Genomic DNA, 24,121 nt, shown 5'->3' with positions numbered 1-24,121 from the left:
TATATGAAAGAATAAAGGCTAAGATTTTTCCTTTTTTTATCTTTTTCATTGTGTAGCAGTCTCACAAGTTTATAAGTTCAAAATTTCAGAAAATTACTTGAAAAGCTGCTTTGTATTGCCTGGTTCACGAATAATGAAGGAATAAAGACAGAAAAAATATCACACGGTTAAGTATTTATAAAATTCCGAGAAGGAGCTGGCAGCAAAGATATGTAAGATGAAAATTGTCATGTAATCATTGTCCATTTGTCTTCGACTAAAATAAGACTTTTATTTAGCAAGAATCTTTAAAACTAAACGAAACAAAATGTTTGGATTCGACGCCGTGATAGGAGGACGCGTACCACACCAAGTGTCTTCATGCATGTCTTCAAGAGACATGACCATGCCACGTTCACTTCATGTCTTTTTTCTTTTGGTATCTGACTTTCTAATTTTTTTTTGTTTATCCACTTGGTCTATAGAAGAAACCAACAATTACCCATGTCCCCGATTCTCTGTCTTTATTGTTTTTTTTTTTAATTAGCAAAACAACAAATGCCCCCATTCAGGTCCGGTTATGATCTCATAAAAAAGTTCTAACGCTTAGAAATCACAACTGAAAAAGATAAACTAACACGCACGCCCATAAGTTGATCTTTACTGCAACCGGACGGACAGCCATCATAACACAGGACTTTTTTATATATTTCATAACCATGTAAAAAAACCAAACAAACTCTCACGTACAGTTTGCGTGGATTATAACCAAAACATGGTAAAAACATATAATTAATATCCAAAAAAAAAACTTGAATCTTTTCTCAATCTTCATTACCTTTTAAACCGTTTTAATTAGCTTCAAACGTTGGAACTTCGACGACGGTCGTGGCTAGTCCCCCAACCAGCAACGCCCGTACGAAGCTCAGCCGCAGCGATAAGAAACTCTGCTTGTTGGAGCGGACTAAGCAGTTCCACCACACGTGTGATCGTTCTCAGCCGTAGATCATCGGTCCGATGGACGATTTCTGATAGACGTCGGATCCTCTGCTCGGGGTTGGACGATGTTCCCATGACGAGTTCGCTCGCATCGTCTTGCCACTCCGATAACTCTTCCGTTATAGCGTTCTCTTCCTTCACCGTCTCACATTGTAGCTCACTAACCGTCCTGCCTTTGACAAATTTAATCCTAATATTAAGTTTTAAATAATCAAAATGTATTTTGTTAGTCCATATGCGCATACACATTTACCAAAAGAAAACTAGATAACGAAGTAAATTAGTATTTTCTTGGAAAAACTGTTTTAACTACCAAAATAATCAAATCTTTATCATCTATAATCAAAATGTGTGTTGTTAATCTCTCAAACCCATCAAAATGTTTTTAGCATTTTTTTAAAATAGACAAATAAACAACTTATGTTCAAAATGAACTCTTTGATATATCTAGCTGTATGTGTGAACATGTATTAGTTTCGGACTTTTCGGTCAACAGTCTATATAACACGAGAATCACAATAATACTCGAATCATATCACAACTTTAGAATTAAGACATAAATTAGATATAAAGTTATATATTAGAGAGTATGAGTTGTGATTAGTAAACAAAGTAGCTAATTTATAATTAGAGTTTCGTGTATAACCTGAACTGAGAAGGAGAGAGATCGCTGAGATCACCGGTGCGAAAGCCACGAAGTATATCAACAATACGAGACTCGAACAAAATACTGGACTCAGTATAAACCAGATGAAACAAGGTGGTTGGCCGCCAACCACCAACCCAATGGAGCGACCTTTCAAGAGCCGAAGACCAAGGAGCAGCCATAACTCCAACCACGTCTTTCTCCGTCGTCGCCCACTTCGCCCTGTGGTACTCTCTAAAGTGTTCCATCACTCTCTCCACCGCTTCCCTAAGCCGTTCCACGTCACCGGTAACAGAGTTCCGGTGGTGGTTTTGAGCTGAACGGAGGTGGTTGAGGTGGTGTTGTAGCTGCTCGATCCATGACTGTTGGAATTTCTTGAAGCTCGATATCGCTGTCTCTTGGCTCATTTTTATTTGGGTCCTCCGTAGTGTTTGGGATGGTCGAACCAATTTATATATTGTCTATAATATTCTTTTATATTAGTATCTTTTGTCACCGACTTTCCTATCTGATTTTTCAAAAAAAAAAGGAAAAAAATCTCATAAAACTATTAGAGATGCATATTATTAATTGTCTGGTCAAAGATAAAGTAAAGTTTTATCGCTTTGTAGAATAAAAGTCTCAATCTCTTCTTTTTTGGTGCCAAATTTTTGTAAAACTGTATTTCAGTTGACAACATTCGCCGCTTCGTAATAAGAATGCAGGTGTAAATGCGTAAAGCTAACTGGTTTGGTCTCAAATTTTTGTAAATTATACCTGAACGGCTGAACCCACCAATTCCCATAGATATTATACGGAAGCAGTGTTTTCAATAATCATTAAACAGTCTTCTAAATCTAATGGTATCTGACAAGTTGAACTTTGAGTAGATCAATTGGTGGTAAAGCAGTATAAATCTAACCGGGTTGGTTCGAGAATCAAAGACAAAACCGAGTCAAGTCCCACCGATCCTTGGATATGTTCATATGACTGTTTTTGGGCCCAAAAGATCTATCCATATATAATGGACCCATCAGTTTAATTATCTGATATTTGGTCGGTCGTCAAAATTAAATAAAATAAACAGAAAGATTGGTCTGAAAAAGTCAAATATCAAGAAAAGAAGAAAAAAAAAGTAAAAAACCCAAGTCCATGATTCAAAATCACTTTTTTTTTTCTTTTGTTTTGACATCCCCATGATTCAAATCACTTTTTAATAAGATGATATCTCACCATTCCATTTCCACTCATACAAATTAGACTTTACTTTAATCATATATACATTCCTTTTTTTATTCACTAATTGATATCAAAACACAACATTATGCAATACTACAAACATAGCAATAATTAATATTTTATAAATTATGACGAAAATTATTTACATATGAGTGACGACATGTAATAATTCCATGGAAAACAGCTAAGAGATGCTTCTGTCTCTTCTTCTGCTCTCTCTAATATTGACAAAGCAAAAAACATAAAACCACATAAATCTCAACTCAACAAAGCACATAATACTTTGCCTCTTCCCTTAATCCAACGGTCAGTAATTTTTGTCTCTCCCTCATTTATTATTTTTTCCTACCCCCAAAAAAAAGTCCCCCCACCAACTAAATTACTCTAATACCCCTGTGACATCATCGCCGGGACTTTTTATCTCATCGGACGGCGTTGACATGAACGTGAGAGATACACCTCACATTGTATCGACGTTTTCCCAATTCTAAACCCGGGAACCACCGTAAACGCAACTCCCGGCTCGGTCTCCGACGAGTTTACGTCATCCTCCGGCGAGAAAAACGCTTCTTCCGCCACGCTCTTCATGTACACTTCCGAGAATCTACAACCTTTAGGTACTTGAAAGATTGAAGCTTCAGGGTCGAAGGAGAAAGCAAGGCAATGTAAAAGCCAAACCCTTTTCGCCATTTCGAGAAACGTAGTGCACAAGCTCGTCTCCGGGAACTCACCTGCAGTGACTTGGTTTCTTAGATGCAAATGTCCGAAGAACGCTTCCTCCATTTTGGGATGTATGAGCTGTAAATACTTTCCTCTGCAAAACCTAGCAAATCTTGATTTAGGTCGTGATGCTAAGTACTCTTTCGGTTTCATCGATCTAAGCTCTGTGAATCTCTCGAAGAACATTGCTTTGTCTTCTCTGCTCTTCTTCTTCTTCTTCGATGATGATTCGTTTGAGAAGAATGGTAGATGAAACGCTTCAAACATTACCTTGCAAACGTAATGCTCGAAAGCGAAACACTTGTGGTCTTGCTTGTAATAGAATACTTCAGGCTGTATCGCATCAGCTGCCATATCGATCTCCCAAGCTGCGAGTTTCATCTGCTCAACCATTAACTTGACGAATCCTCGGATCGATTTGACGGTGTGGTGTAGATAAGTAACGAAATGGGTTGGATTTAGCGCCGATATATGAAGATTATGATCCAGTGGATTGCAAAGTTGGCCGCTTTGGTTTAGTCTCTTCCCCATCAACTTGTTCTGACTCATTAATTCTTCAAACTTTTCTTTGAGAAATATGATCTCAGAGTCTTTAAGCTTTATCTGACACTCAAGCTTCTTCCCCATGATCTCATAAGTCTTTAACAGGCTTCTCAGTTCTTGAATCTCCGCAAGAACAAGTGTTCTATCAGGATTTGGATCAAGCTGGTTCTTCAAGAAACTCTGTTTCAGCTCTGACAATGTCTTCAACTCTGCTACTACCAAGTTGTCTGATTTCTGAATCCCATTTGGATCATATGGAGACTGAGCATACTGCAACTGCGCATAACCAGATTTTATGGAAGAGATCGTAGCAAACAGCTTTGCGAGAAGAGCTTCCAAAGCAAGTCTTTTCTCGTACTCTTCCTCCAGTTTGTCAAAGGACTCAGAGAGATTTGCGGCATTCTTCACTAAATCTTTATCAAACGTAACATTCTCTTGGCTCTTCTTCACTCTCTCAACCTTGTTGTCTTCTGGAACAACACCGGTTAGCTTCTTAATGTTGATAACCTTGGCAAATGTGCGTCTGAGTTTTCCTTTTCCTGAAGCAACATCCATTGGTTTCACTGACTCCATCTGCAGATTCATCACAAATGCTTTTTTAGTAAGGTGATAAATAAAAGTGAAGAAGGGGTTGAATGAGACTTGTAACAATGTCTATATCGAACAAAAAGAGAAAAGGAAAAGCAAAATCAGATCTAGGACCATTGATGATGGAGCTTCACTTTATAGACTTCTTTAGTTAACAACAACAAAAAAAGAAAAGATGGAAGAGCAGAGAAGAAGCTTTGAAGAGATTGTTTTCACTAATGTTTCACACTACACTTTTAGGTCACAAAGGAGAGAGAGAGGTATGCAATAAATATAGTATACAGAGTAAGAGAGAGGTATACATGGCTAGATTATCAAGTGGATACAGCTTAAAGATTCATCCAGAGTTGTGGGGACAATGTGGTTCATATACAAATGAAAATGTTTTTTATTTGTAAGGAATACAGAATTAAGAAATGTCCAAGGAAGAAGAATAAACAACTTGCGTGTGTAGTACCATTTTTCTTTTCAAGAACCGATCTACTTTTTTTTTTATTAATGTTCTGAAATCTTTTGCTATATATGTGTGGGGCTATTCAGTCAAATTGTGCTGCTACTATAGAATCAAACAAAAGTGAGAAAAAATACATATAATATAATAACACCCAAATGGGTTATCTCACATCTGCAGAACACACACATGACACATGCAAATAATTCAACACCCCTCGTTCTTATTTCTTTTTTTCACTTTTCTCTGAAAAGGAACAGTCAAGAAAAAAGTGCAAAAGTGAATACAAAAAGAACTAATGAGTTTAGAAAAAATACATAGAGATACTCAAAGTTATTCATAAGTTGTCAATTATGGGATACTGAGAAGAGGATTAGAGTATTCAGGATTCATAATTGCTACAAACCAAATCAGTTAAACTAGAATCCAAGAAATAAAAAGTACCCCCACACACAAACACACATGTTTATATTATATGTATATGATTCTGTCGAATGGTCATTTGATTCCACTCATTTGAAAAAAAGTAAGACAGCATCAAAGCCTAATATAGCTACCTAACATTTAAGTACAGTCACAAGCTACTCACAAAACAGTCATATTCTCTATTTCACTACGGTTTACTGGTTTAGAGTTTAGACCCTAAAACACACAACAACAAGGAGAATTAGTGAGTTATTATGTTAAAGAGTAATCAATGAAATCTGGAAATGGAGTCAAGGAAACATCCAACCAGTAAACCCCAGAGAGGTTAAAAGTTAAAACCAAAATGGTACTCGAAGATCATTAAAAACGAACTGTAAATGTTAAAGAATGTATGTACCTTTCCAAAAGTTCAAAGGTATCTCTCTACTATGTTTCTATGTTCTGTTTTGTTGTTCTCACTTCATTGTAGAGTGAATCTGAAGGAACCAACTGGCAAAATGACAAACCAACCTCTGCTTAAACCCTGCAGATCAAATCAATCATGTAAAAAATCATAAATCAGTACCTAACCAAATGAAGATTGAAAAAAAAAGGATTAAGAAACAGAGAACCAATATAAGAAAGACAAACACCAAAAAAAAACAGAATAATATGCAAACTAATGTGAATGCTTAGCCATGGCATTATTGCTATGAATAATGATAGGATTGTGAGGCTTCACAAGTCACACTGATATATTCATTGATTGAAAATGAGAGTATAAACAACTACGCAACAATAATGGAAACGAAAATTATTCAGAAGAAACAAAAAATAAGGATGATAGTAACAGGATGAAGTTATAATTAAATGTTGATTAAACAAACCTGATCGATGAAAAAAAAGCCTCCTAGATTGTCGATGAACGACAATAAGATGGGTAACAAAAAAGGAAGATACAGATTCCTGATTCCTTCACGGTTTCAAGACAAACCCGGAGCTCGAGAATGAAAAGAAGAGGAGAGAGGGAAAAAAAGTGAAAAGAGAAAGCTTTAGAGTTAGAAAGAGTCGTAGGAGAGGAGATGAAGAGAAGTAGTAAATGACGAGAGGAGAGGGCGAGCCTAGGGAAGTTCAAAGGAATTTCATTTACCTAAAATACCCTCGTGGTCAAGAGATAATTACACCGACATTGCTACTTTACTCTACAGAAACGTCGAAAAGTAAGTAAGGGTGTTTTCGGAATTTAAGGGAATAAAAATGAAAAATGCTACAAAGCGTAATCAATCAGACAGAACCGCAAAATAAAAATCACACGGTTTGGGTTGGGACAAGTGAAACTACTTGGAAGCTGTTTGGTTGTTACGTTCGTACGCGAAGACCGGTCCGTCCGGTATGAGTTAGATAGATGAACGACACGTGGCAATTGAATCTGTGTAACCATTTCCCACACATTCTGCTGAAAACGCTTTCTTCGTTATTTATTGAACTATTTATTTGTTAGTAGACTAGTAGTTCCATATTGAAATGGCGTTAATGTTTAATTGTTTATTAGTAAGTTCATTTCATTCTCTAATTTTTTCTACTTCAATAAGACTCTTAAATTATTTGTCCAAGTTGCATAAAAGACAGCTAAATAGCAGTATTGGCTGAACAAGTAACAGTTGTCTTATCGATGAAAGCAAATTAAGGATGCAAATTGCGAAGTCCAATATTTGAATCATTTATATATACGATAATTAAACAAAATTAGTCTTGTAATTAGCGGGGTTTATGAGTTGTGCAAATACAATATGGCATTATGATATGAATGTAACTTTTAAATCAGTCAGTACAAATTTGAGTAAAATTGTCCGTGTTTTGCGGAAAGAAAAAAAGCAGAGACAATTGGATTTCAATGTCAAACCATAAATTGAGAGCTATGAACGACTCTGGGTTAGTATAACAAAGTTGTAAAGTAGGCTTCCGTATGCATCGCATTAACGAGATTATTCACATATATACATATTTGTTTAGGAGATATGCATATAGAGTATAGACTATAGTTTCAATTATTTATTTTACCTTATAGATTGAAACAGACAGTAAAAATATATGATGTGATTGGACATATCGTAGAAGTGCTTCTGATACGATCAGCTTTTTTTATTTCTTTTCTTTTTCCTTTCCTAATAATTTTGTCTTTTCCTCAAGACATCTAGTGGGGCAAAAGCATTTAGCACTCACTAACGGTAAGAAACCTTAATAGGCTCATTATTGGGCTTTTTTATAAAGCCCATATCCAGAAACGAGATCAGAAATTTGCTTTATTTCAAACACGAGTAACCCAATAAGGAAATATTTATAAGAAGAAACAAAAACAATAAGAAAACAAATTTAGTAGATTACCTTCAAAGAAGAAAAAAATTAAGAAATTTACAACTTCATACATTTTTTTTTTTAATTTTGATAAAGGACCACTTTTCACAGGCGTTGTAATATTTTTTTACTTAAAAAAAGAAAAGAAAACAAAACAAAACGGTGGTCATCTGCAAATTTGGTTATATTCTATCAGTTGTTGTTGTGTTTGTCTTGGAATATGTGAATCGCCTCTCTAGGGTTCGATTCGAACACAAAGTTGTACTTGGAAGGAAGCTACTAACTACAGGATCCAAAGAGATGGGCGAATCTCAGATTCTACTTGCTCAGAGCTTAAAGACTGTGTTCACTTTATGGATCGTCTTTACTCTTCTTCACAGCTTTCCATTTCAAGCTCAAGCTGCTCCTGCTAGTAAGTTACCATACTTAAAACTTTGCTTGCTTTTTATTATTATTATCATTGCTTTGGTTGCTTTTGATCTATCTCCTACACTCACTTTCTTAGTTTAATTACTGGGGTTTATATCAATTTTTGTAAATTGAATCACCAGGTTCTTTGATTAAGCACATGTCGTGGGTTCTGAAGTGGACTACTGGATCATCCTCTAAAATATCCCAATCAGGTGATTGCTCAATTGGAGAATGGTTGTTACTTGGTTGATACTAATGTTCTTGAATTTGAGAATGGTTATTTTAATTTTGCAGATACTAATGTTCTTGAATTTGAGAATGGTTACTTGGTCGAAACTGTTGTGGAAGGAAACGAAATCGGTGTTGTTCCTTACAAGATTCGAGTTTCTGATGATGGAGAACTTTATGCTGTTGATGAAGTTAATAGCAACATCATGAAGATCACTCCTCCCTTGTCACAGTGTATAATTTTCCTACTTTGCCTCGATGATACTTGATAGTTATTTATACTAATGTGGTTTTCAGATGATTTTGAGCTTGTTCTGTCGATGATACTCAATAGTTATTTATATTAGTGTTGGAGAATGTTATGACTTAGTTTGTAATTTATATGCTTGTGGGCAGACAGCAGGGGAAGATTGGTGGCTGGATCGTTTCAAGGAAAGACCGGACATGCAGATGGTAAACCAAGCGAGGCTCGTTTTAATCATCCGAGGGGAGTAACAATGGATGACAAAGGGAACGTTTATGTCGCTGATACTTTGAATCTTGCCATCAGAAAGATTGGAGATTCAGGTAATACAACAAGTATTCTTTATAGTGTTTTGCATATATCAGCACTTTAAGATTATTGTGTTCTTAAAGAGTCTGGAACATTTTTGCAGGTGTTACTACAATTGCTGGGGGGAAATCAAATATAGCTGGATATAGAGATGGACCAAGTGAGGATGCAAAGTTCTCTAATGATTTTGATGTTGTATATGTTCGGCCTACCTGCTCGTTGTTTGTCATTGACCGAGGTAACGCTGCTCTTCGCCAAATCTCTCTCAGCGAAGAGGACTGTCACTATCAAGATGATAGCTCAATCTCTCCAACTGGTAAGAAGTCGAAAACACCTCTTCCCATTTGTACCTACGTAGATACACTCTTTTTAGAGGTGGATCTGAGAGTGTCATTGCGTGCTCTTTTGCAGATATCCTCTTGGTTNTGCTCAATTTGAGATTGGTTGTTACTTGGTTCATACCAATGTTCCTGAATTTGAGAATGGTTATTTTTAATTGTGCAGATACTAATGTTCTTGAATTTGAGAATGGTTACTTGGTCGAAACTGTTGTGGAAGGAAACGAAATCGGTGTTGTTCCTTACAAGATTCGAGTTTCTGATGATGGAGAACTTTATGCTGTTGATGAAGTTAATAGCAACATCATGAAGATCACTCCTCCCTTGTCACAGTGTATAATTTTCCTACTTTGCCTCGATGATACTTGATAGTTATTTATACTAATGTGGTTTTCAGATGATTTTGAGCTTGTTCTGTCGATGATACTCAATAGTTATTTATATTAGTGTTGGAGAATGTTATGACTTAGTTTGTAATTTATATGCTTGTGGGCAGACAGCAGGGGAAGATTGGTGGCTGGATCGTTTCAAGGAAAGACCGGACATGCAGATGGTAAACCAAGCGAGGCTCGTTTTAATCATCCGAGGGGAGTAACAATGGATGACAAAGGGAACGTTTATGTCGCTGATACTTTGAATCTTGCCATCAGAAAGATTGGAGATTCAGGTAATACAACAAGTATTCTTTATAGTGTTTTGCATATATCAGCACTTTAAGATTATTGTGTTCTTAAAGAGTCTGGAACATTTTTGCAGGTGTTACTACAATTGCTGGGGGGAAATCAAATATAGCTGGATATAGAGATGGACCAAGTGAGGATGCAAAGTTCTCTAATGATTTTGATGTTGTATATGTTCGGCCTACCTGCTCGTTGTTTGTCATTGACCGAGGTAACGCTGCTCTTCGCCAAATCTCTCTCAGCGAAGAGGACTGTCACTATCAAGATGATAGCTCAATCTCTCCAACTGGTAAGAAGTCGAAAACACCTCTTCCCATTTGTACCTACGTAGATACACTCTTTTTAGAGGTGGATCTGAGAGTGTCATTGCGTGCTCTTTTGCAGATATCCTCTTGGTTATTGGTGCCGTTCTCATTGGTTATGCTACTTGTTTGCTCCAGCAGGGTTTTGGAAATTCTTTCTTCTCAAAGACGGTAAGTCTCTATTTCTTCTCTTTAGGGCATTTTCACTTTTCATTAACCATATGCTACAACCAACAAAGGTTTATGTATTATATAATATTACAGCAGCTAGAGACAGAAACCAGCTTTGAAGAGGAGCATCAAGGTCAAGGCAAAGAGAAATTTTCCCGACCTGTCCTTGAGACAACAGCAACCAAGGAAGAACCTGGTTGGCCATCATTTGGGCAACTCATTATTGATCTCTGCAAACTCGCTCTAGAGTTTATAACCAGCCACCTAGTGCCAACCCGATTCAAAACAAGCCCCAATTTAAGGCCATTAGATAGACTCAAAATGCCTGAAGACGAACAAGAACCACCTCGAGTCCAAATGCATACTGCACCAGCACCAGTCTCTGAATCCCGACATGCACACTTGCCTAAAGCTGATGAGAGTCACCCGGAACATAAGACCCCGAAGGTAAGATCAAGTAGTGTAATGAAGGACCCTACTTTGTCATCATCCAAGCACCACAGGTCGTCATCATCAAAACGGCAGGACTATGCTCAGTTCTATGCCTCGGGAGAGGTTCCCCAACCGAAGGTCCATAAAGAGCGATCGAGGCGCTGCCATAGAGATAAAACAACAGAGACAGAACCAAAGCCAACACCATCAGATACGGTGAAGCCTGTAGAATACAGTAATAGTTCAAAGTTTGATCATTTCAACATGAGGAGCGGCAAGTATGGTCCCGAAACTCCATTTCGATTCTAGAAAGTCAACTCATATACTCCATCAGAACCCTTTTCTGAGCAAGGTGTGTCCTGTCTTCGATCCTTGCTTTGGGGAGATTCGTTATGTTTTCTTTTTGATAGTTGTTAAGAAAAATCTTGTTACACAGATGAAAGAAAAGAGGTTAAAAGTGTTGTCTTGCCTTGTAATGAAGGATCGTTGATTTATGTATTACTGATTTTGTTTTTAAAGAAGAAGAGGACTAAACTATAAAACAATGATTCTAGCTAAAATGAGGAAAAAATATTAAGGGCCCTACCGGATTCGAACCGGTGACCTATTGATCTGCAGTCAATTGCTCTACCACTGAGCTAAGGACCCTTTTGTTACTTTGACGTGATTGGTTTATACGAGTAGTGATTGCTTTTAGAATTTCACCGGAAAAAAATGGGTGCTCATAATAAAACAGAGTCCATGTTTGATTGGCATCGAGTTAAAGAGAGTCTGATCTACATATGTGATCTAAGATCGAATTTGATAAAAATAAAAACTTGACTTCTCTCATCACTTCCATTGAAATTTTAATAAAATGGATATGTACTTTGGTCACATCGTAAGCTTCAATTGAAAAACGACCTTACTAAAATGAATTAGCAATAGAAAGTTTACATTGTGTTTATTTAACACTACACGCTTTAGGGTAGATTATTTCTTTTGCTTGATGTATGATTACAAAAATCAGAAGATACCTTTATATTTAGATTTAAATTGAATCAAACACAATAACAAATGCTATAATTGTGGTTTCTTCTGTGTTTAAATTTTGTTTTTCTTTTGTGTTTAGATTTTGTTTTACACAATCATATAATTGTAAAGAATCTCATTCCAAGTATCAGGTACCCCTGCGAGACACCAGTGGCTGCAGTCACCACCGGAGGATTGCCCGCCTAGACCGTAAAGCGAAGGATGACCATCTTTGCGAAGCAACGAAAGCATTGTAATGTCAAGCAATGTCACCGGTTTGGATATTTTCCCAAGTGCTCTCTTCAAAACTCCCACTTCTGCTGGCAATCCTCCTGGATAATTTGTCCCCATAAGTGGTTCCTTCTGTCCTAAGCAACTCTTTGCAGCTGGTTCACCCCACAGAACTCCTCTGTTATAACCAAAAGCCGTTTTAGATTTTAAAAAAGTTTCAGATAGTTTGTCTTTAATCAAATGCATAAACACTTACTTGTAATGAGAAGGTGAAATGCCTTGGAAAAAGACTTTAGTTTTCTTAGTATCTACGACGGTATCAACCCATTTTCCCCAAGTCCCAAGCGCAATTTCGAATGCGACCACACGGTTCATGTCTTTTGTAACGTTTGTCCCTAGTTGTATCCAGTCCCATCTGCCAAAACAAAACAAAACAAAACAAATCCAAACTTATAACATTGCATGTAATTAAGTTAAAAAAATAGGCATATTATGAATCAAGAGTTAATTGAACATACGGTTGTGAAGGACCTCTACGGCCCCACCAATGCCAAGTATTAAAAATCAATGTATCCATTCCTAACCAATTTTTTCCATCATTGATCGAATCAAGCTTCAACACTCTCCCAATCTTCTCCCTCACTATATCTACCAAATACACATTCCTGTCAAGCTTCAATTCCAATCCATACTCCTGCAATTTCACCATTACTCCACGGGGTTAGTGTGACATTATACTTAAAAAAAAAACCAAAACAAGTGTAGAAATTGGTTACTGGTTAGTACCTTGAATGTGAAGGTTGAGATACTGCCTTGTGTGGTTAAAGTATACGAAGAATTGGGAACGGAAGAGTGAAGCATACATGTCAAAGATTGCCACTGATTTAGACTAAGAGAATCACCAACAAACATTATCTTCTTCCCTTTGTTTCTCTCCAAAAACTCCACTCCGTTGAACCTAAAAACACGCACAAAACTTTAAAATTAAAACGTCGTCGTTATGTCGGTGGCATCAATGGTAATTAACGAAACAAGCACCAGGACAGAACCGTAAAGAGTTTTGAGTTAGTGTCCCCACAAGTGTGGGGGAATTTATGTCTGCATATGAAGAGAGAGTTTGGTGGGTGTCATAGTATCACCGGAGGCGCGTGGAACACACGTCGGAATCACCAGTTGGCATATTGTGACAAAAGAGAGTTCGTTTTCATCTTCGTGCAGTTTTTTTAATTTAGAGATTCCAAAACGCCCCATTCAATTATGGCAAAACTACTATATAAATAGCATTCTCTTTTTTTCATTGGTTGCTTCACTCAAAAGTGCCTTTAATTTACAAAAAGTTTTATAAACACATACTGTAATATATGCAAATATTTTCTATTTTCTTGAAAGCTATATAATAATAATATATGTGAACCAAATCAACAAAAATGTGCACCAATAATTAACGCTAATGTAATGTCATATTTCATCAAATAATAACACCTACGAATAGTTTTTTTTTTAATATAGAATCAAAAGTAAGAATAACTGGCTATGCGTCGATTGATATCCCTAATTGGTTTATATAAATCTATAACGATACCTTGATTCAATATCTAGAAACCCAAAATTAATAATAAATCTAAAAGATAAAAAAAGAAGATTTATAGTACTAATTAATAAGTTGACGCCTGATATGTATGTTACCTTGCTAATTTGCAGGACTGAGGCTGCCATCTGAAGGTAGAGTAATCGAGATCTGGCCGTCCATTTCTTTTGCAAGCGAACTCGCGTCTTATGAACGGACACGTGGACACGTCGTAGAGAGGGTAAGAAGCGTCCTTCACCCATCGCCCTGTGAACATATCGCATCCCTCTGCTTCGTGTAGAAGAAGAAGAAGAAGAAGAAGCAGCGATAAAACTAATGCAGAGCTATTAGAACTGGCGTTATCCTTTGAACCCATTTTAACACAGAGTAGAGGAGAGGAGAGGAGAGGAGAGGGGAGACAGAGAGATTCAAATACGCTTCTGGTTTTTATACACCCACGCATCTATATATTTATGTATATATTTGTCACATTAAAAAGAATATTTTCCCTTTTTTTTTTTTGTAAGTCAAATATGTGAATTTATAATGCCATATATATAGTTTTTGATAAGAATTTTTTTAAGACAAAATCTCAATATTTCTTCTTTTTTTTTTTTGTAAGTCAAATATGTGAACTTATAATACCATATATATAGTTTTTGATAAGAAATTTTTAAGACAAAATCTCAATAATTCTTTTTTTTTTCTTTTTCATCTCAATCTCAATATTTCTTTGTGTGCATTTAAGTATTCAATTGACACGTACGTAATTGACTAACTACGGATTTCCATTTCGAGATTTTGATTTTGAAATCCAAGTAATGTAAAATTAACTGGTCAAGATATTAAATGATAGAGATCTTAATTTATTATTTCTACCATATATCTCCTTTGAGATTCTTTTGTTCTCATCTTCTAAATTGCGAAATATCCGTTACAGGCTTGATAAATTTATTCCTATCATTTACTTCTCCTAGATCATGCTTAAACAAATTTGTTTCCCTGAAATAAATCGATTTGTTCGGACCATAAAGATTCTGTGAAGAGTTTTCTTTTTGTTTCGTCTATTTAAAAGGACTTTTCATTTGCCGGTGCTTCCCCGTGAAAAAACTTGCGGACCTATAAATTGGTATTTTAATCATTCATGTTTTTTAGTTTAATTGTAGTTTTTGTATAGAAAATTTTCCTAACGACAATATAGATGGATTCTATAGTATTAAACTAGTACAAGCCAAATCATTTGTCCATAGAGAAACAGATGTTAACAGACCAACAGTTTATTCGGTCGCTCTTATTAAAATCCAAAATAATTGTTCTGGTTAGCTTAAGCCAAATAATGTAATTCTTATTAAATGAATCATAAAATGTACTGTATATAATTAATAACAAGATGGTTGACTAAGACAATCATATTAAGGGGATCTATAAATACAATAATGCCATTATCGGTGCAATTCATATCTTAACAATAATTTATTTTAAGAAATTTGAAAATGATTTTTCTTTTAAATTTAGACAATATATGCAAGGTAAATAATACTAATTACCAATCAAATTTATGAAACCTCAGAAATAAACAAATTTCTATCTCTACACAGCCATATTATTGCAATTTGAAAGGTTTTTTTTTTCTGCATTATCATTATAGTACAACATAGTAAATAGTAGCCGAGTGAAGTTTATCTTGATTCTTAATGATAATTTTTGAAATTCATTTTTGATTATGTTTAAGAAAGTAAAAGCCAAACCATACGTCATATAAAAAGATGTAAGAGAACAACAATATACTTGTCTTGCTTGACTCAGCATTATTATCTAAATTGTTTTAGGACCTTTTTGATTCTCTTAAGATCAATTACTCCTAATAAATAGCCTCATTTTCTGTTTCTGTTAACGTAATCATCTATTTGTCTTAATTATACTTAATTAATATTCCCTCTGTCTCATGAAGATTAATGTTTTGAGACTTTCACATATATTAAGAAATTTTTAGTTTTTATTTGTAAATTAATTTATAATTACTTTTTGGTAGAGAGAGAAAATATAAACCAATAACAATTCAAAAATTTAAATATTTGAAATGATTACTTCTCGAAGTTTACAAAACATCAATCTTTGTGGGACAAAAATAAATTCCAAAACATCAATCTTTGTGAGACAGAGGGAGTATATGAAAATAATCTTTACAAAAAGTAAAATACAAAACGTCATAACAACTTACTCCATATTTTCCTTTTTTTTTTTTGGGAAAATAAAAAACAGAATCCATAACTAATTTCTGGTGTTCCAGGAAGCAGAATCAAGCTTCACAGGGTAAAGATCGCTGGTGTCGGTAGTTGTCGTGTTCGTTATCTCCTCCTCACCTATCATGGCGTAATGCTTCTTCATCGCTCTCTCGCTCTCTTCGTCATTTTCACTTCCTTTGTTGACAGAAGCTTCAAGAAGCTTCTCAACATTCACCGTTGAATGGCCTTCAAGCATACTCACCACAGTCGACATGGAAGGTCTATCAGCCGGAGCTGGACTGGTGCATAGCATCCCTATCTGAATCATCGTCATTGCTTCTTGTCTGTTGTAACTTGTTCCTAGCCTTGGATCTATTACTTCCACCAGATTGTTTTGCTTTCTTAGAACGTGCACCTGTGGAAGAAAATTGAGATACATATGATGCAATGATCTATGGTTTAAGGTTTATGTTTCAGGGTTTTGGAGGTGAACTGATGATAATTTACCCAGTCAAGAAGGTAGAAGATCTCGGCTTTGGATCGTGAGCTCGTGTTGCTCTTTCCATGAACTATTTCAAGAGCAACAATGCCAAAACTGTAGACGTCGGCTTTATCTGTCAAGTGGCCTCTCATGGCGTATTCTGGAGCCATATATCCGCTGCAAAAAGAAAAAGTTTGTTTTGGTTAGAACATATATCTGATAGAGGTGAAAATTCTTGTTTGTGATTGATTGACTCTCACTATGTTCCGGCGACTCGTGTGCTGATGTGTGTGTTTTCTTCTTCGTCAAGCTTAGCAAGACCAAAATCCGAAATCTTTGGATTTAGTTCCTTATCCAGCAAGACATTAGTGGCTTTGATGTCTCTGTGTACGATCTTGAGTCTTGATTCCTCGTGGAGATAAGCTAATCCTCTCGCTATCCCGACACAAATCTTCTGCCTTGTTGGCCAGTTTAGTGATATCTGTGTCTCTTGAGGACCTTTAATTTGATAGGAACAAAAACATTGTTATTGAGGAAAGAATCGTTTTTAAGCTATATGGTGGTTTAAAAAGGTAAGGTTAACTTACCGAAAAGGGCTCGCGCTAGACAGTTGTTTTCCAAGTACTCGTAAACAAGCAAAAGCTGTTCACCTTCGACACAACATCCGTATAGTTTAACCAAATGGGGATGCTGCAGAGCCGAAATCATAGCAATCTCGTTCAAGAACTCCCGATTCCCTTGTTTTGATTTCGCCGATAGCTGCTTCACCGCGATTGCAGTTCCGTCACTCAATATCCCCTGTATTCATACAATTGATCACAAACCTTAAAGATCATATGTCATTCATTTGTTTCTCACAATATGATGCTAACCTTGTGTACAGGACCGAAACCACCTTCTCCGATCTTGTTTGCAGGATCAAAGTTATCCGTGGCAACTTTGATTTGCCTCAACGAGAACGCACTGATATGGAAATCTAAGTTCTTGAAATCTGAGGTGAAGAAACATAGTTGAGTTTTAGGAACAAAGAGACATAACACAAAATGAATTTGAATGCTATCTAAGTACCTTTTTCCATCTGACTCTTAGGTCTTAAGCAGCCTCTCCACCATAATATACCTCCGACTAAAAGCACAAGAAATACGGTCGACGCAATTACACTACCAACCACAGTACCAACAGAGCTTCCCCCACCAGATCCAGAGCCAGGTTTTTCCTGTGGTGGATCAAAATCTAGAGCAAGATAGTGTGAGGTTTAGCAAAATTTACCTGGATCTACCGATAGTTTGAGGTTTAGCAAAGCTTACCTGGATCAACCGATACAGCAGATATGAGAGGACCATATACACCTCTCACAGGAATAGCTTGAGTTCCTTTGCCAGCCCACTGCAATCTTATTTCCAGTTTCCCATTTGTAATCGTGACCGGAAAGTTCTTGACCACAGTATTTCCCACACCTGCCTCATCAACAATATTGAAATCTTTCGCCACAAGTTTACCCTGCAAATATCACATCAGCCCCAATTGATTCATTTATACAATATATATTCCTGAACGTATATGTCAAATTACCTGAACGTATATGTCAAAGAATCTTCTTCCCAAATTGTTTGCATCGAAAATAATTTCAGCGAAATGAAGATTAACCGTATAGTTTCCTTCTCCAAGACACAATGCCATGTAAGTGAGGGAGATGGCCGAGAGACGCGCCTGCGTATAAAGCCTAAAATCTATGCTAGAATCTGATATATCAAGCTCTGATGACCTCGTCCATTTGACTTGGGTTGCCAAATTGCTACTCCGATCATCATCCAAGAAGTTTCCCGTGTTGCTACTAACCCACCCATTTTTACTATCATAGAAACCCGGTACATCAAATGTGTCAGCATCATACAAACTCCCATCGCTTGTTATTTCATTACCACCACAGTTTATATGAAGGCCGAAGAAAGCTGAGAACAAATGATATGGAAGGAATCACCGAAAATAAATCAGATAGGTGTTAACGGATATGGTTTTGTAATGTATATGTAGCTTTAAAGACTTACTTTTAGGACAGACATATTTACTCAGACAGAAAACATTTGTGCTGTAGCAAAACAAAACGTTTACCAATATTCTAGTGAGAGTGTGTTATATAGATCCAAATCTTTAAAAATTTATGATAATTACGAGTTATTTGTCACTAAAGGGCTTGTGCTTGAAAACGTATTCCTGCAAATTATCAAGAAACTTGTAAGCTTTATTACGAATTCGAAGGCATAAGATGTTGAAATGTTTATTGTTCTTCTTACACGGATTTTTCTTGACATTCGTCAGTTCTGGTATCTTTGGAAAAGTTATTGTAAGCAAGATCACTGCAATTAAAGAAAGAATAACCCAAGAAAAATGTTACATCGCCTGTTGTCACTACAAAAATAAACTGTGTTGTATAATATATATAGCTGAAAAAAACTCACATCGTGTCTCCTTTGTCGACCATCCAACTTGGTACTTCCCCGTTTAACATGTTACTTGTAAAATATCTGCAACGTCACAAAACAAAATTTTCATTGCTCCATAGAAAGCTTCTGGTGAAACAGTGGAAAGAAGAGGAGAGCATACATGTAATCTACATTTGAAAGAGCGGCATATGAATCGGGGATTGGTCCACTCAGTTTGTTAAAGCTAAGATCCCTGCGAAATGAGTCTCACAATGTCAGCTTAAATTCCTTTCCATCTTCGATAAGTCGATTTTGTGCTTGCCGTAGAAAAAAGAGATTACTAACAAATTCTTTACGGCTATCCTCTCTCCAAGATACGTAGGTAAGTGTCCTGTAAGGTTGCAGTTCCTAAGAATCCTGCGACGAGTATAAACAGAAGTTAGCTAGTTGAAGGTGGAAGAAACCAATACCAAACTCGTCTAGTGTGAGGCTCAAACTCACAAATACTTCAACGATTTCATGTTGGTTACTGGCGGAAATGGAGATTCAGGTCCACTCAAGTCAGTGATTCTCCTACAAAATTTCAAATTTGGAACAGAGTAAATATACATTATTGAAGGTGGTGAGTCAGCCCATGAGATGAGAGGCGGAAATAATGAACCCCAACATGCAAATTTTGTGTACTTACAAGTCTTTTATGGTTCCCAGAAGACCAATGGCACTAGGGATCGGTCCAACTAAACCACTTGCTTGAATAACCCTGATTGATGAAGCAAAGCAAACATTTCAATATTTTATAAGTAACAAGTGAAAAGTGAAAGATCTCATTAAGCTGAAAGGACTGCTTACAGTTTCTCAAGTCCTTTCCAGTTCTGGATGAAATCTGGTATAGTACCAGTGAACTGGTTGTCGCTAATACGACTATACACCAAGAGAGGAAAAATATATATAAAACAAAAAAAAGTCAGAAATCTCCAGCAAAACTTAACATATGTTCGATGATCAAATAAAAACACAGCAATACTTACAAATCAGTCAAAGTAGTAAGTCTGGCGAATGTACTTGGGATTTCCCCGGTCAAGTAGTTTGAGCTAAGAAGCCTACAAAGAATAAAACATATTCTCAACACCAGCAAAGACCAGTATCAACACCAACAAAGACCTACAAAGAAAAGAGAGAAAAAAAGAGTAACAGTCTGGTAGAACTTCTTACAGTCTTTGAAGGTTGGGAAGATCTCCGAGCTGTGGCGGTAAGTTCCCTGAGATTTGGTTGTATTCCAAGACACTAAAAAAAACCACAAAATGTTCCGGAAATTATAAACCAAAAACCATAAGTTAGAGTAATCTGAAACATTAGTGAGAGCAAGAGATAAAAGAAAGTGTACTCACAGACTATAAAGGTTTGTAAGGTTTGCAAGTTCTTTTGGGATAGGACCAGTAATCCGGTTTCCAAGTAGTGAGCTGTATCATTTTCACCATCATTGCCAACAAAACAATACTCAATCAACCTCTATACATAAATAAAGCGCATATCAAAAGATAAAGGCATAAATTCATACATGGCTATAAGTGATGAGGATCCCCATTCGGGAGGAATGTAACCCTTGAGATAGTTTCTAGTCAGATCACTGTCGAGAAAGAAGAGTAAAATGAGATTATTATACTAACAGATATTGAAACAATAAGAAGAACAGTAGAGAGGGTTAAAAAAATTTGGTGAGTGAGTGAATATTTCTGCTTGCTTACATCTGTTGCAAGAAAGGAAGTCCTGAAAGATCTGTAGGAAGAGATCCTTGAAGGTCTTGTCCCTTGAGAGTTCTGAGTTTAACAAGAAATAAGAGGGGAAAACAAATAAAAAGACAGGTTTTAAAAAGCGGTTTGCGAAATTCATAGGCCCATATATTGTCGGCCCAATTTCAATCAGCCCGAAAGTAAAAACATTAGTAAGATTCACGGACGTAATAACTACTGTAATAAGAATATTAAATTAGGTAGTTTTATTAGATTCAAGGACGNAAAAAAAAAAAAAAAAAAAAAAAAAGTAAATGACACCCACACCCACTTTGGTGTTGAGTTGTTTCAGGAAAATCCACTTTGCAAACTCCCTATACTTTCTCTACAGTAAAACCTCTATAAATTAATAATATTAGGACCAAGACATTTTATTAATTTATTAATTATTAATTTACACTATAAAATAATTATTATTAATTTATATATATTTTTTTAATTGTTTAAATTTTTAAAAATTATGAATTGAGATAATTTTAGCAAAATACATAATTTTAGCAAAATACATAATTTTCCAATGTTGTAAATTTTATGGTTTAGGAATTGAGCTTATAATATTTAGAAAATATTTTTGACAAATAATTACAAATACTATAGGCAAATTGACTTATACACATGACATACATAAATTCAAATTTATGAATAGTATTAATATAGTCTGTCAAATTATTAAATTGTAAATGATGCATATATATAAAAATTGAAAACTTTAAAATTTAACTATGTTTATGACATGTTATAAAATATTTTAGAGATATAGTTATAGTTTGAAAATACAACATTACAATTGTTATATAGAACATACATTATTATATCACTATATATATATGTAAATTTACATGATTATTAATTTATGATATTATTGAGACCATATTTTACATGGAGATTTCAAAAAAATATTATCTTATTATCTTATCGAATTTTGTTAATTTTTACACTGACCTGACTTGGGACCAGCAAAATTTATTAATTTATAGTTTTTATTAATTTATAGAGTATTAATTTATAGAGGTTTTACTGTAGTTTTATGCTTATATGTCCATATCCCTTTTACATTTTTGTCCTCAGAGAAATAGAAGGTAAGTGGGTGAAGGAGAGAGAAAATAACAACAGACAATTCTTTTTGTATTTTTCCTCTTTCTCTTTTTTTTTTCTTGTTTTCTTCTATGTTTTTTTTTTGTTTTCTATCTCCCTTTTTATTCTTTTCTTTGTTGTGACATTTTAGTTAGTTATTATCAAAAATTTATCTGTTCATTTTTATACAATAGATTATAATTAAATTATTTATACATTTTAAGATGTATATTGCTATATTTTTTTTTGAATTAGTAGATTATAATTATATTTTTTCTACATCCACCAAACTATGACCACATGTGTATCCACCAAACTATGACCACATGGATATATATGATCAAGATGTTCAAGTTAAAAGGAAATTATTGGGCTATACATTTAAACCCTAAATCCTAAACATTTAAACCCTAAATCCTAAACTATGACCGCATGGATTGCTTATCATGGATTCGGTAATATGATTTTACTATTGTTTTGCATCAAAATATATATATATATATATATATATATATTATGAACATCCAAGTGTATCCACAAAACTATGACCACATGGATATATATGATCAAGGTGTTCAAGTAAAAAGGAAATAATTGGGCTATACATTTAAACCCTGAATCCTAAACATTTAAACTCTAAATATTAAACTATGACCACATGGATTGCTTATCATTGCATCATAATATTTTTGTTTTTATTTTTTTTATGAACATCCAAACATATCCACCAAACTATGACCACATGGTTTGCTTATCATGGATTCGGTAATATGGTTTTACTATTGAACAAAGTTTGATAGTCTAACTTGAGGAAAGTATTCTCTTTTTAAAAGAATAATTTCACAAATCATAACTGAATCAGCAACCTAAATTGCAAATTCTCTAACTCCCACCAAATTACATCCACCAAAAACACCTAAAATCCAAAATTAAACCTCTCTACATCTGAAAAGCATCATTCACTTATTGTTCAAATCAAACATCAATCTAATTATAGTTTGAAGATGAGAAATAAAGAGAGGATGGATAAGAAGACTGAAAAATGAAAGTGTATGAGATAAAAGAGAGACAAGAGAATGGAGAAGAAATGATTGAGTTTGGTAATGAGAGAAAGAAAGAGATAGAGATAATTAGAGAAACCATGGAAGGAGAGAGAAAATATTAGAGAGATGGAAATAACAGAGGAAAAGAGAAGAATTGTAAAATAGTAGTTAGATGTATTGTTGTTAATAAAGTTTAAGTTAGAGAATAGTATAGTCAATAGACATATAAAAAGTATAACAATAGCTAGNAAAAAAAAAAAAAAAAAAAAAAAAAAAAAAAAGTCAATAGGGACGGCGTCAATAAAATTGTCTACATTGAAGCATCTATAAAAGCTACTACTAGTACTTGTATTAAAGATTAAATAAAAACAAGTGGAATCAATTAAATTAAAAAGTCATTGGTATTGTATAAGCTTTAGAAAATGAGACCTACTACTTCAGTGCCTAAAACTAAAATATTTATGATTTTATGTCGTAAAAAAATTAAAAAAAAAAAAAGAGGGAAGAAGAGAGATGAAAAAAGAACGCACATGTTGGTGACGTGGCAAGTGCCGGAGGAGCAGTTACAAGTAACGGCGTCTTCGGCTCCCTTAGGCTGGTTAAGAGTCCTCCATCCGCCGTCAGATGAAGTTTCGTTGCATGGATCCACCGTGAAATCCCAATCAGTCTTCTTCAACGCCGTCGCTACGATTTTTAAAGCTTCGACTGCCAAAATTACAGATGGAGAGAGAGATAGAGAGATAGAGAACAAATTCGTTTAACACCGAATCGAATCATCAAACACATAAGTATCATATAAAACAAATACAATACCTTCTTCTGGGGCTAATGTTGCAGAGGATACGAAGCCGGAGAAGAAGATGAAGAAAACGATGAAGAAGTAAGAAGAGAGGAGAAGTTGTCGACTGATCGACATTTCAACATTCAATTTTTAATGGAAGATCTGATTTTTTTTGGGAAATGAAATTAAATTAGAGATTTTATTGTGAGAGGACGGAGACATGCGATGTTATGGAAAGAGTGAAGAAGGCGTTGCCTATGAGTATGATATGATGTGAGTATGTGACGACGAATGCCCGAAGACTGAAGAGGAGAAAAGTAAGTCAACGTTATTAAAAAAAGATAATAAAAAAAGGTGGAAGAAAAATACATATATTAATATAAGCATCCGATTTAATACCCCAAAAATTAATTATTGTTATTTTCATATATTCACGATTTCGTAACAAAAATAGAATTTTAATTTTATCGTAACAA

General features: G+C 35.1%; 5 protein-coding genes and 1 non-coding gene across 9 annotated transcripts; 1 reads left to right on the top strand and 5 right to left on the bottom strand.

Annotated features, from left to right (window-relative positions):
- Positions 617-2,061, bottom strand: LOC104745770 (transcription factor TGA2.3-like). Of its 2 annotated transcripts, none has more exons than XM_010467106.2 (2): positions 1,625-2,061; positions 617-1,168 (listed from the first exon to the last, which is right to left on the bottom strand). In XM_010467106.2, the coding sequence occupies exons 1-2, from the start codon at positions 2,029-2,031 to the stop codon at positions 841-843; spliced, it is 735 nt and encodes a 244-aa protein (XP_010465408.1). In that variant the 5' UTR covers positions 2,032-2,061; the 3' UTR covers positions 617-840. The 2 variants fall into 2 exon arrangements, with proteins under 2 accessions (XP_010465408.1, XP_010465409.1); XM_010467107.2 differs by having other exon boundaries at positions 630-1,147.
- On the bottom strand, positions 2,941-6,630 carry LOC104745769 (IRK-interacting protein-like). 2 transcript variants are annotated; one of them, XM_010467104.1, is made up of 3 exons: positions 6,437-6,630; positions 5,968-6,093; positions 2,941-4,678 (listed from the first exon to the last, which is right to left on the bottom strand). In XM_010467104.1, exon 3 carries the CDS (start codon positions 4,676-4,678, stop codon positions 3,260-3,262), a length of 1,419 nt encoding a protein of 472 aa, XP_010465406.1. In that variant the 5' UTR covers positions 5,968-6,093; positions 6,437-6,630; the 3' UTR covers positions 2,941-3,259. The 2 variants fall into 2 exon arrangements, with proteins under 2 accessions (XP_010465406.1, XP_010465405.1); XM_010467103.2 differs by lacking the exons at positions 5,968-6,093; positions 6,437-6,630 and adding an exon at positions 4,808-5,088.
- Positions 8,052-11,520, top strand: LOC104745767. Of its 2 annotated transcripts, none has more exons than XM_010467102.2 (7): positions 8,052-8,316; positions 8,456-8,527; positions 8,610-8,777; positions 8,940-9,110; positions 9,200-9,412; positions 10,499-10,587; positions 10,684-11,520. In XM_010467102.2, the coding sequence occupies exons 1-7, from the start codon at positions 8,205-8,207 to the stop codon at positions 11,326-11,328; spliced, it is 1,470 nt and encodes a 489-aa protein (XP_010465404.1). In that variant the 5' UTR covers positions 8,052-8,204; the 3' UTR covers positions 11,329-11,520. The 2 variants fall into 2 exon arrangements, with proteins under 2 accessions (XP_010465404.1, XP_010465403.1); XM_010467101.2 differs by having other exon boundaries at positions 8,059-8,316; positions 10,681-11,520.
- On the bottom strand, positions 11,596-11,667 carry TRNAC-GCA. The gene has a single exon. It is a non-coding gene; the product is annotated as a tRNA-Cys (tRNA).
- On the bottom strand, positions 11,998-14,296 carry LOC104745766 (protein trichome birefringence-like 41). Its single transcript, XM_010467100.2, has 5 exons — positions 13,948-14,296; positions 13,048-13,219; positions 12,780-12,955; positions 12,518-12,676; positions 11,998-12,439 (listed from the first exon to the last, which is right to left on the bottom strand). The coding sequence occupies exons 1-5, from the start codon at positions 14,289-14,291 to the stop codon at positions 12,139-12,141; spliced, it is 1,152 nt and encodes a 383-aa protein (XP_010465402.2). The 5' UTR covers positions 14,292-14,296; the 3' UTR covers positions 11,998-12,138.
- Positions 15,996-23,922, bottom strand: LOC104745765 (probable leucine-rich repeat receptor-like serine/threonine-protein kinase At3g14840). Its single transcript, XM_010467099.2, has 24 exons — positions 23,678-23,922; positions 23,395-23,569; positions 20,703-20,774; positions 20,516-20,584; positions 20,346-20,417; positions 20,170-20,241; positions 19,986-20,057; positions 19,807-19,878; positions 19,646-19,717; positions 19,459-19,530; positions 19,303-19,374; positions 19,139-19,210; positions 18,994-19,059; positions 18,829-18,891; positions 18,707-18,748; positions 18,583-18,623; positions 18,107-18,486; positions 17,842-18,034; positions 17,603-17,767; positions 17,407-17,525; positions 17,122-17,332; positions 16,795-17,032; positions 16,561-16,711; positions 15,996-16,468 (listed from the first exon to the last, which is right to left on the bottom strand). The coding sequence occupies exons 1-24, from the start codon at positions 23,778-23,780 to the stop codon at positions 16,100-16,102; spliced, it is 3,033 nt and encodes a 1,010-aa protein (XP_010465401.1). The 5' UTR covers positions 23,781-23,922; the 3' UTR covers positions 15,996-16,099.

The sequence above is a fragment of the Camelina sativa genome, chromosome 15, assembly GCF_000633955.1.
Source record: "Camelina sativa cultivar DH55 chromosome 15, Cs, whole genome shotgun sequence".
Classification (NCBI taxonomy): Eukaryota; Viridiplantae; Streptophyta; class Magnoliopsida; order Brassicales; family Brassicaceae; genus Camelina; species Camelina sativa.
Note: the sequence above shows the minus strand (reverse complement) of the source record. Positions and strands in the feature narration are given on the sequence as shown.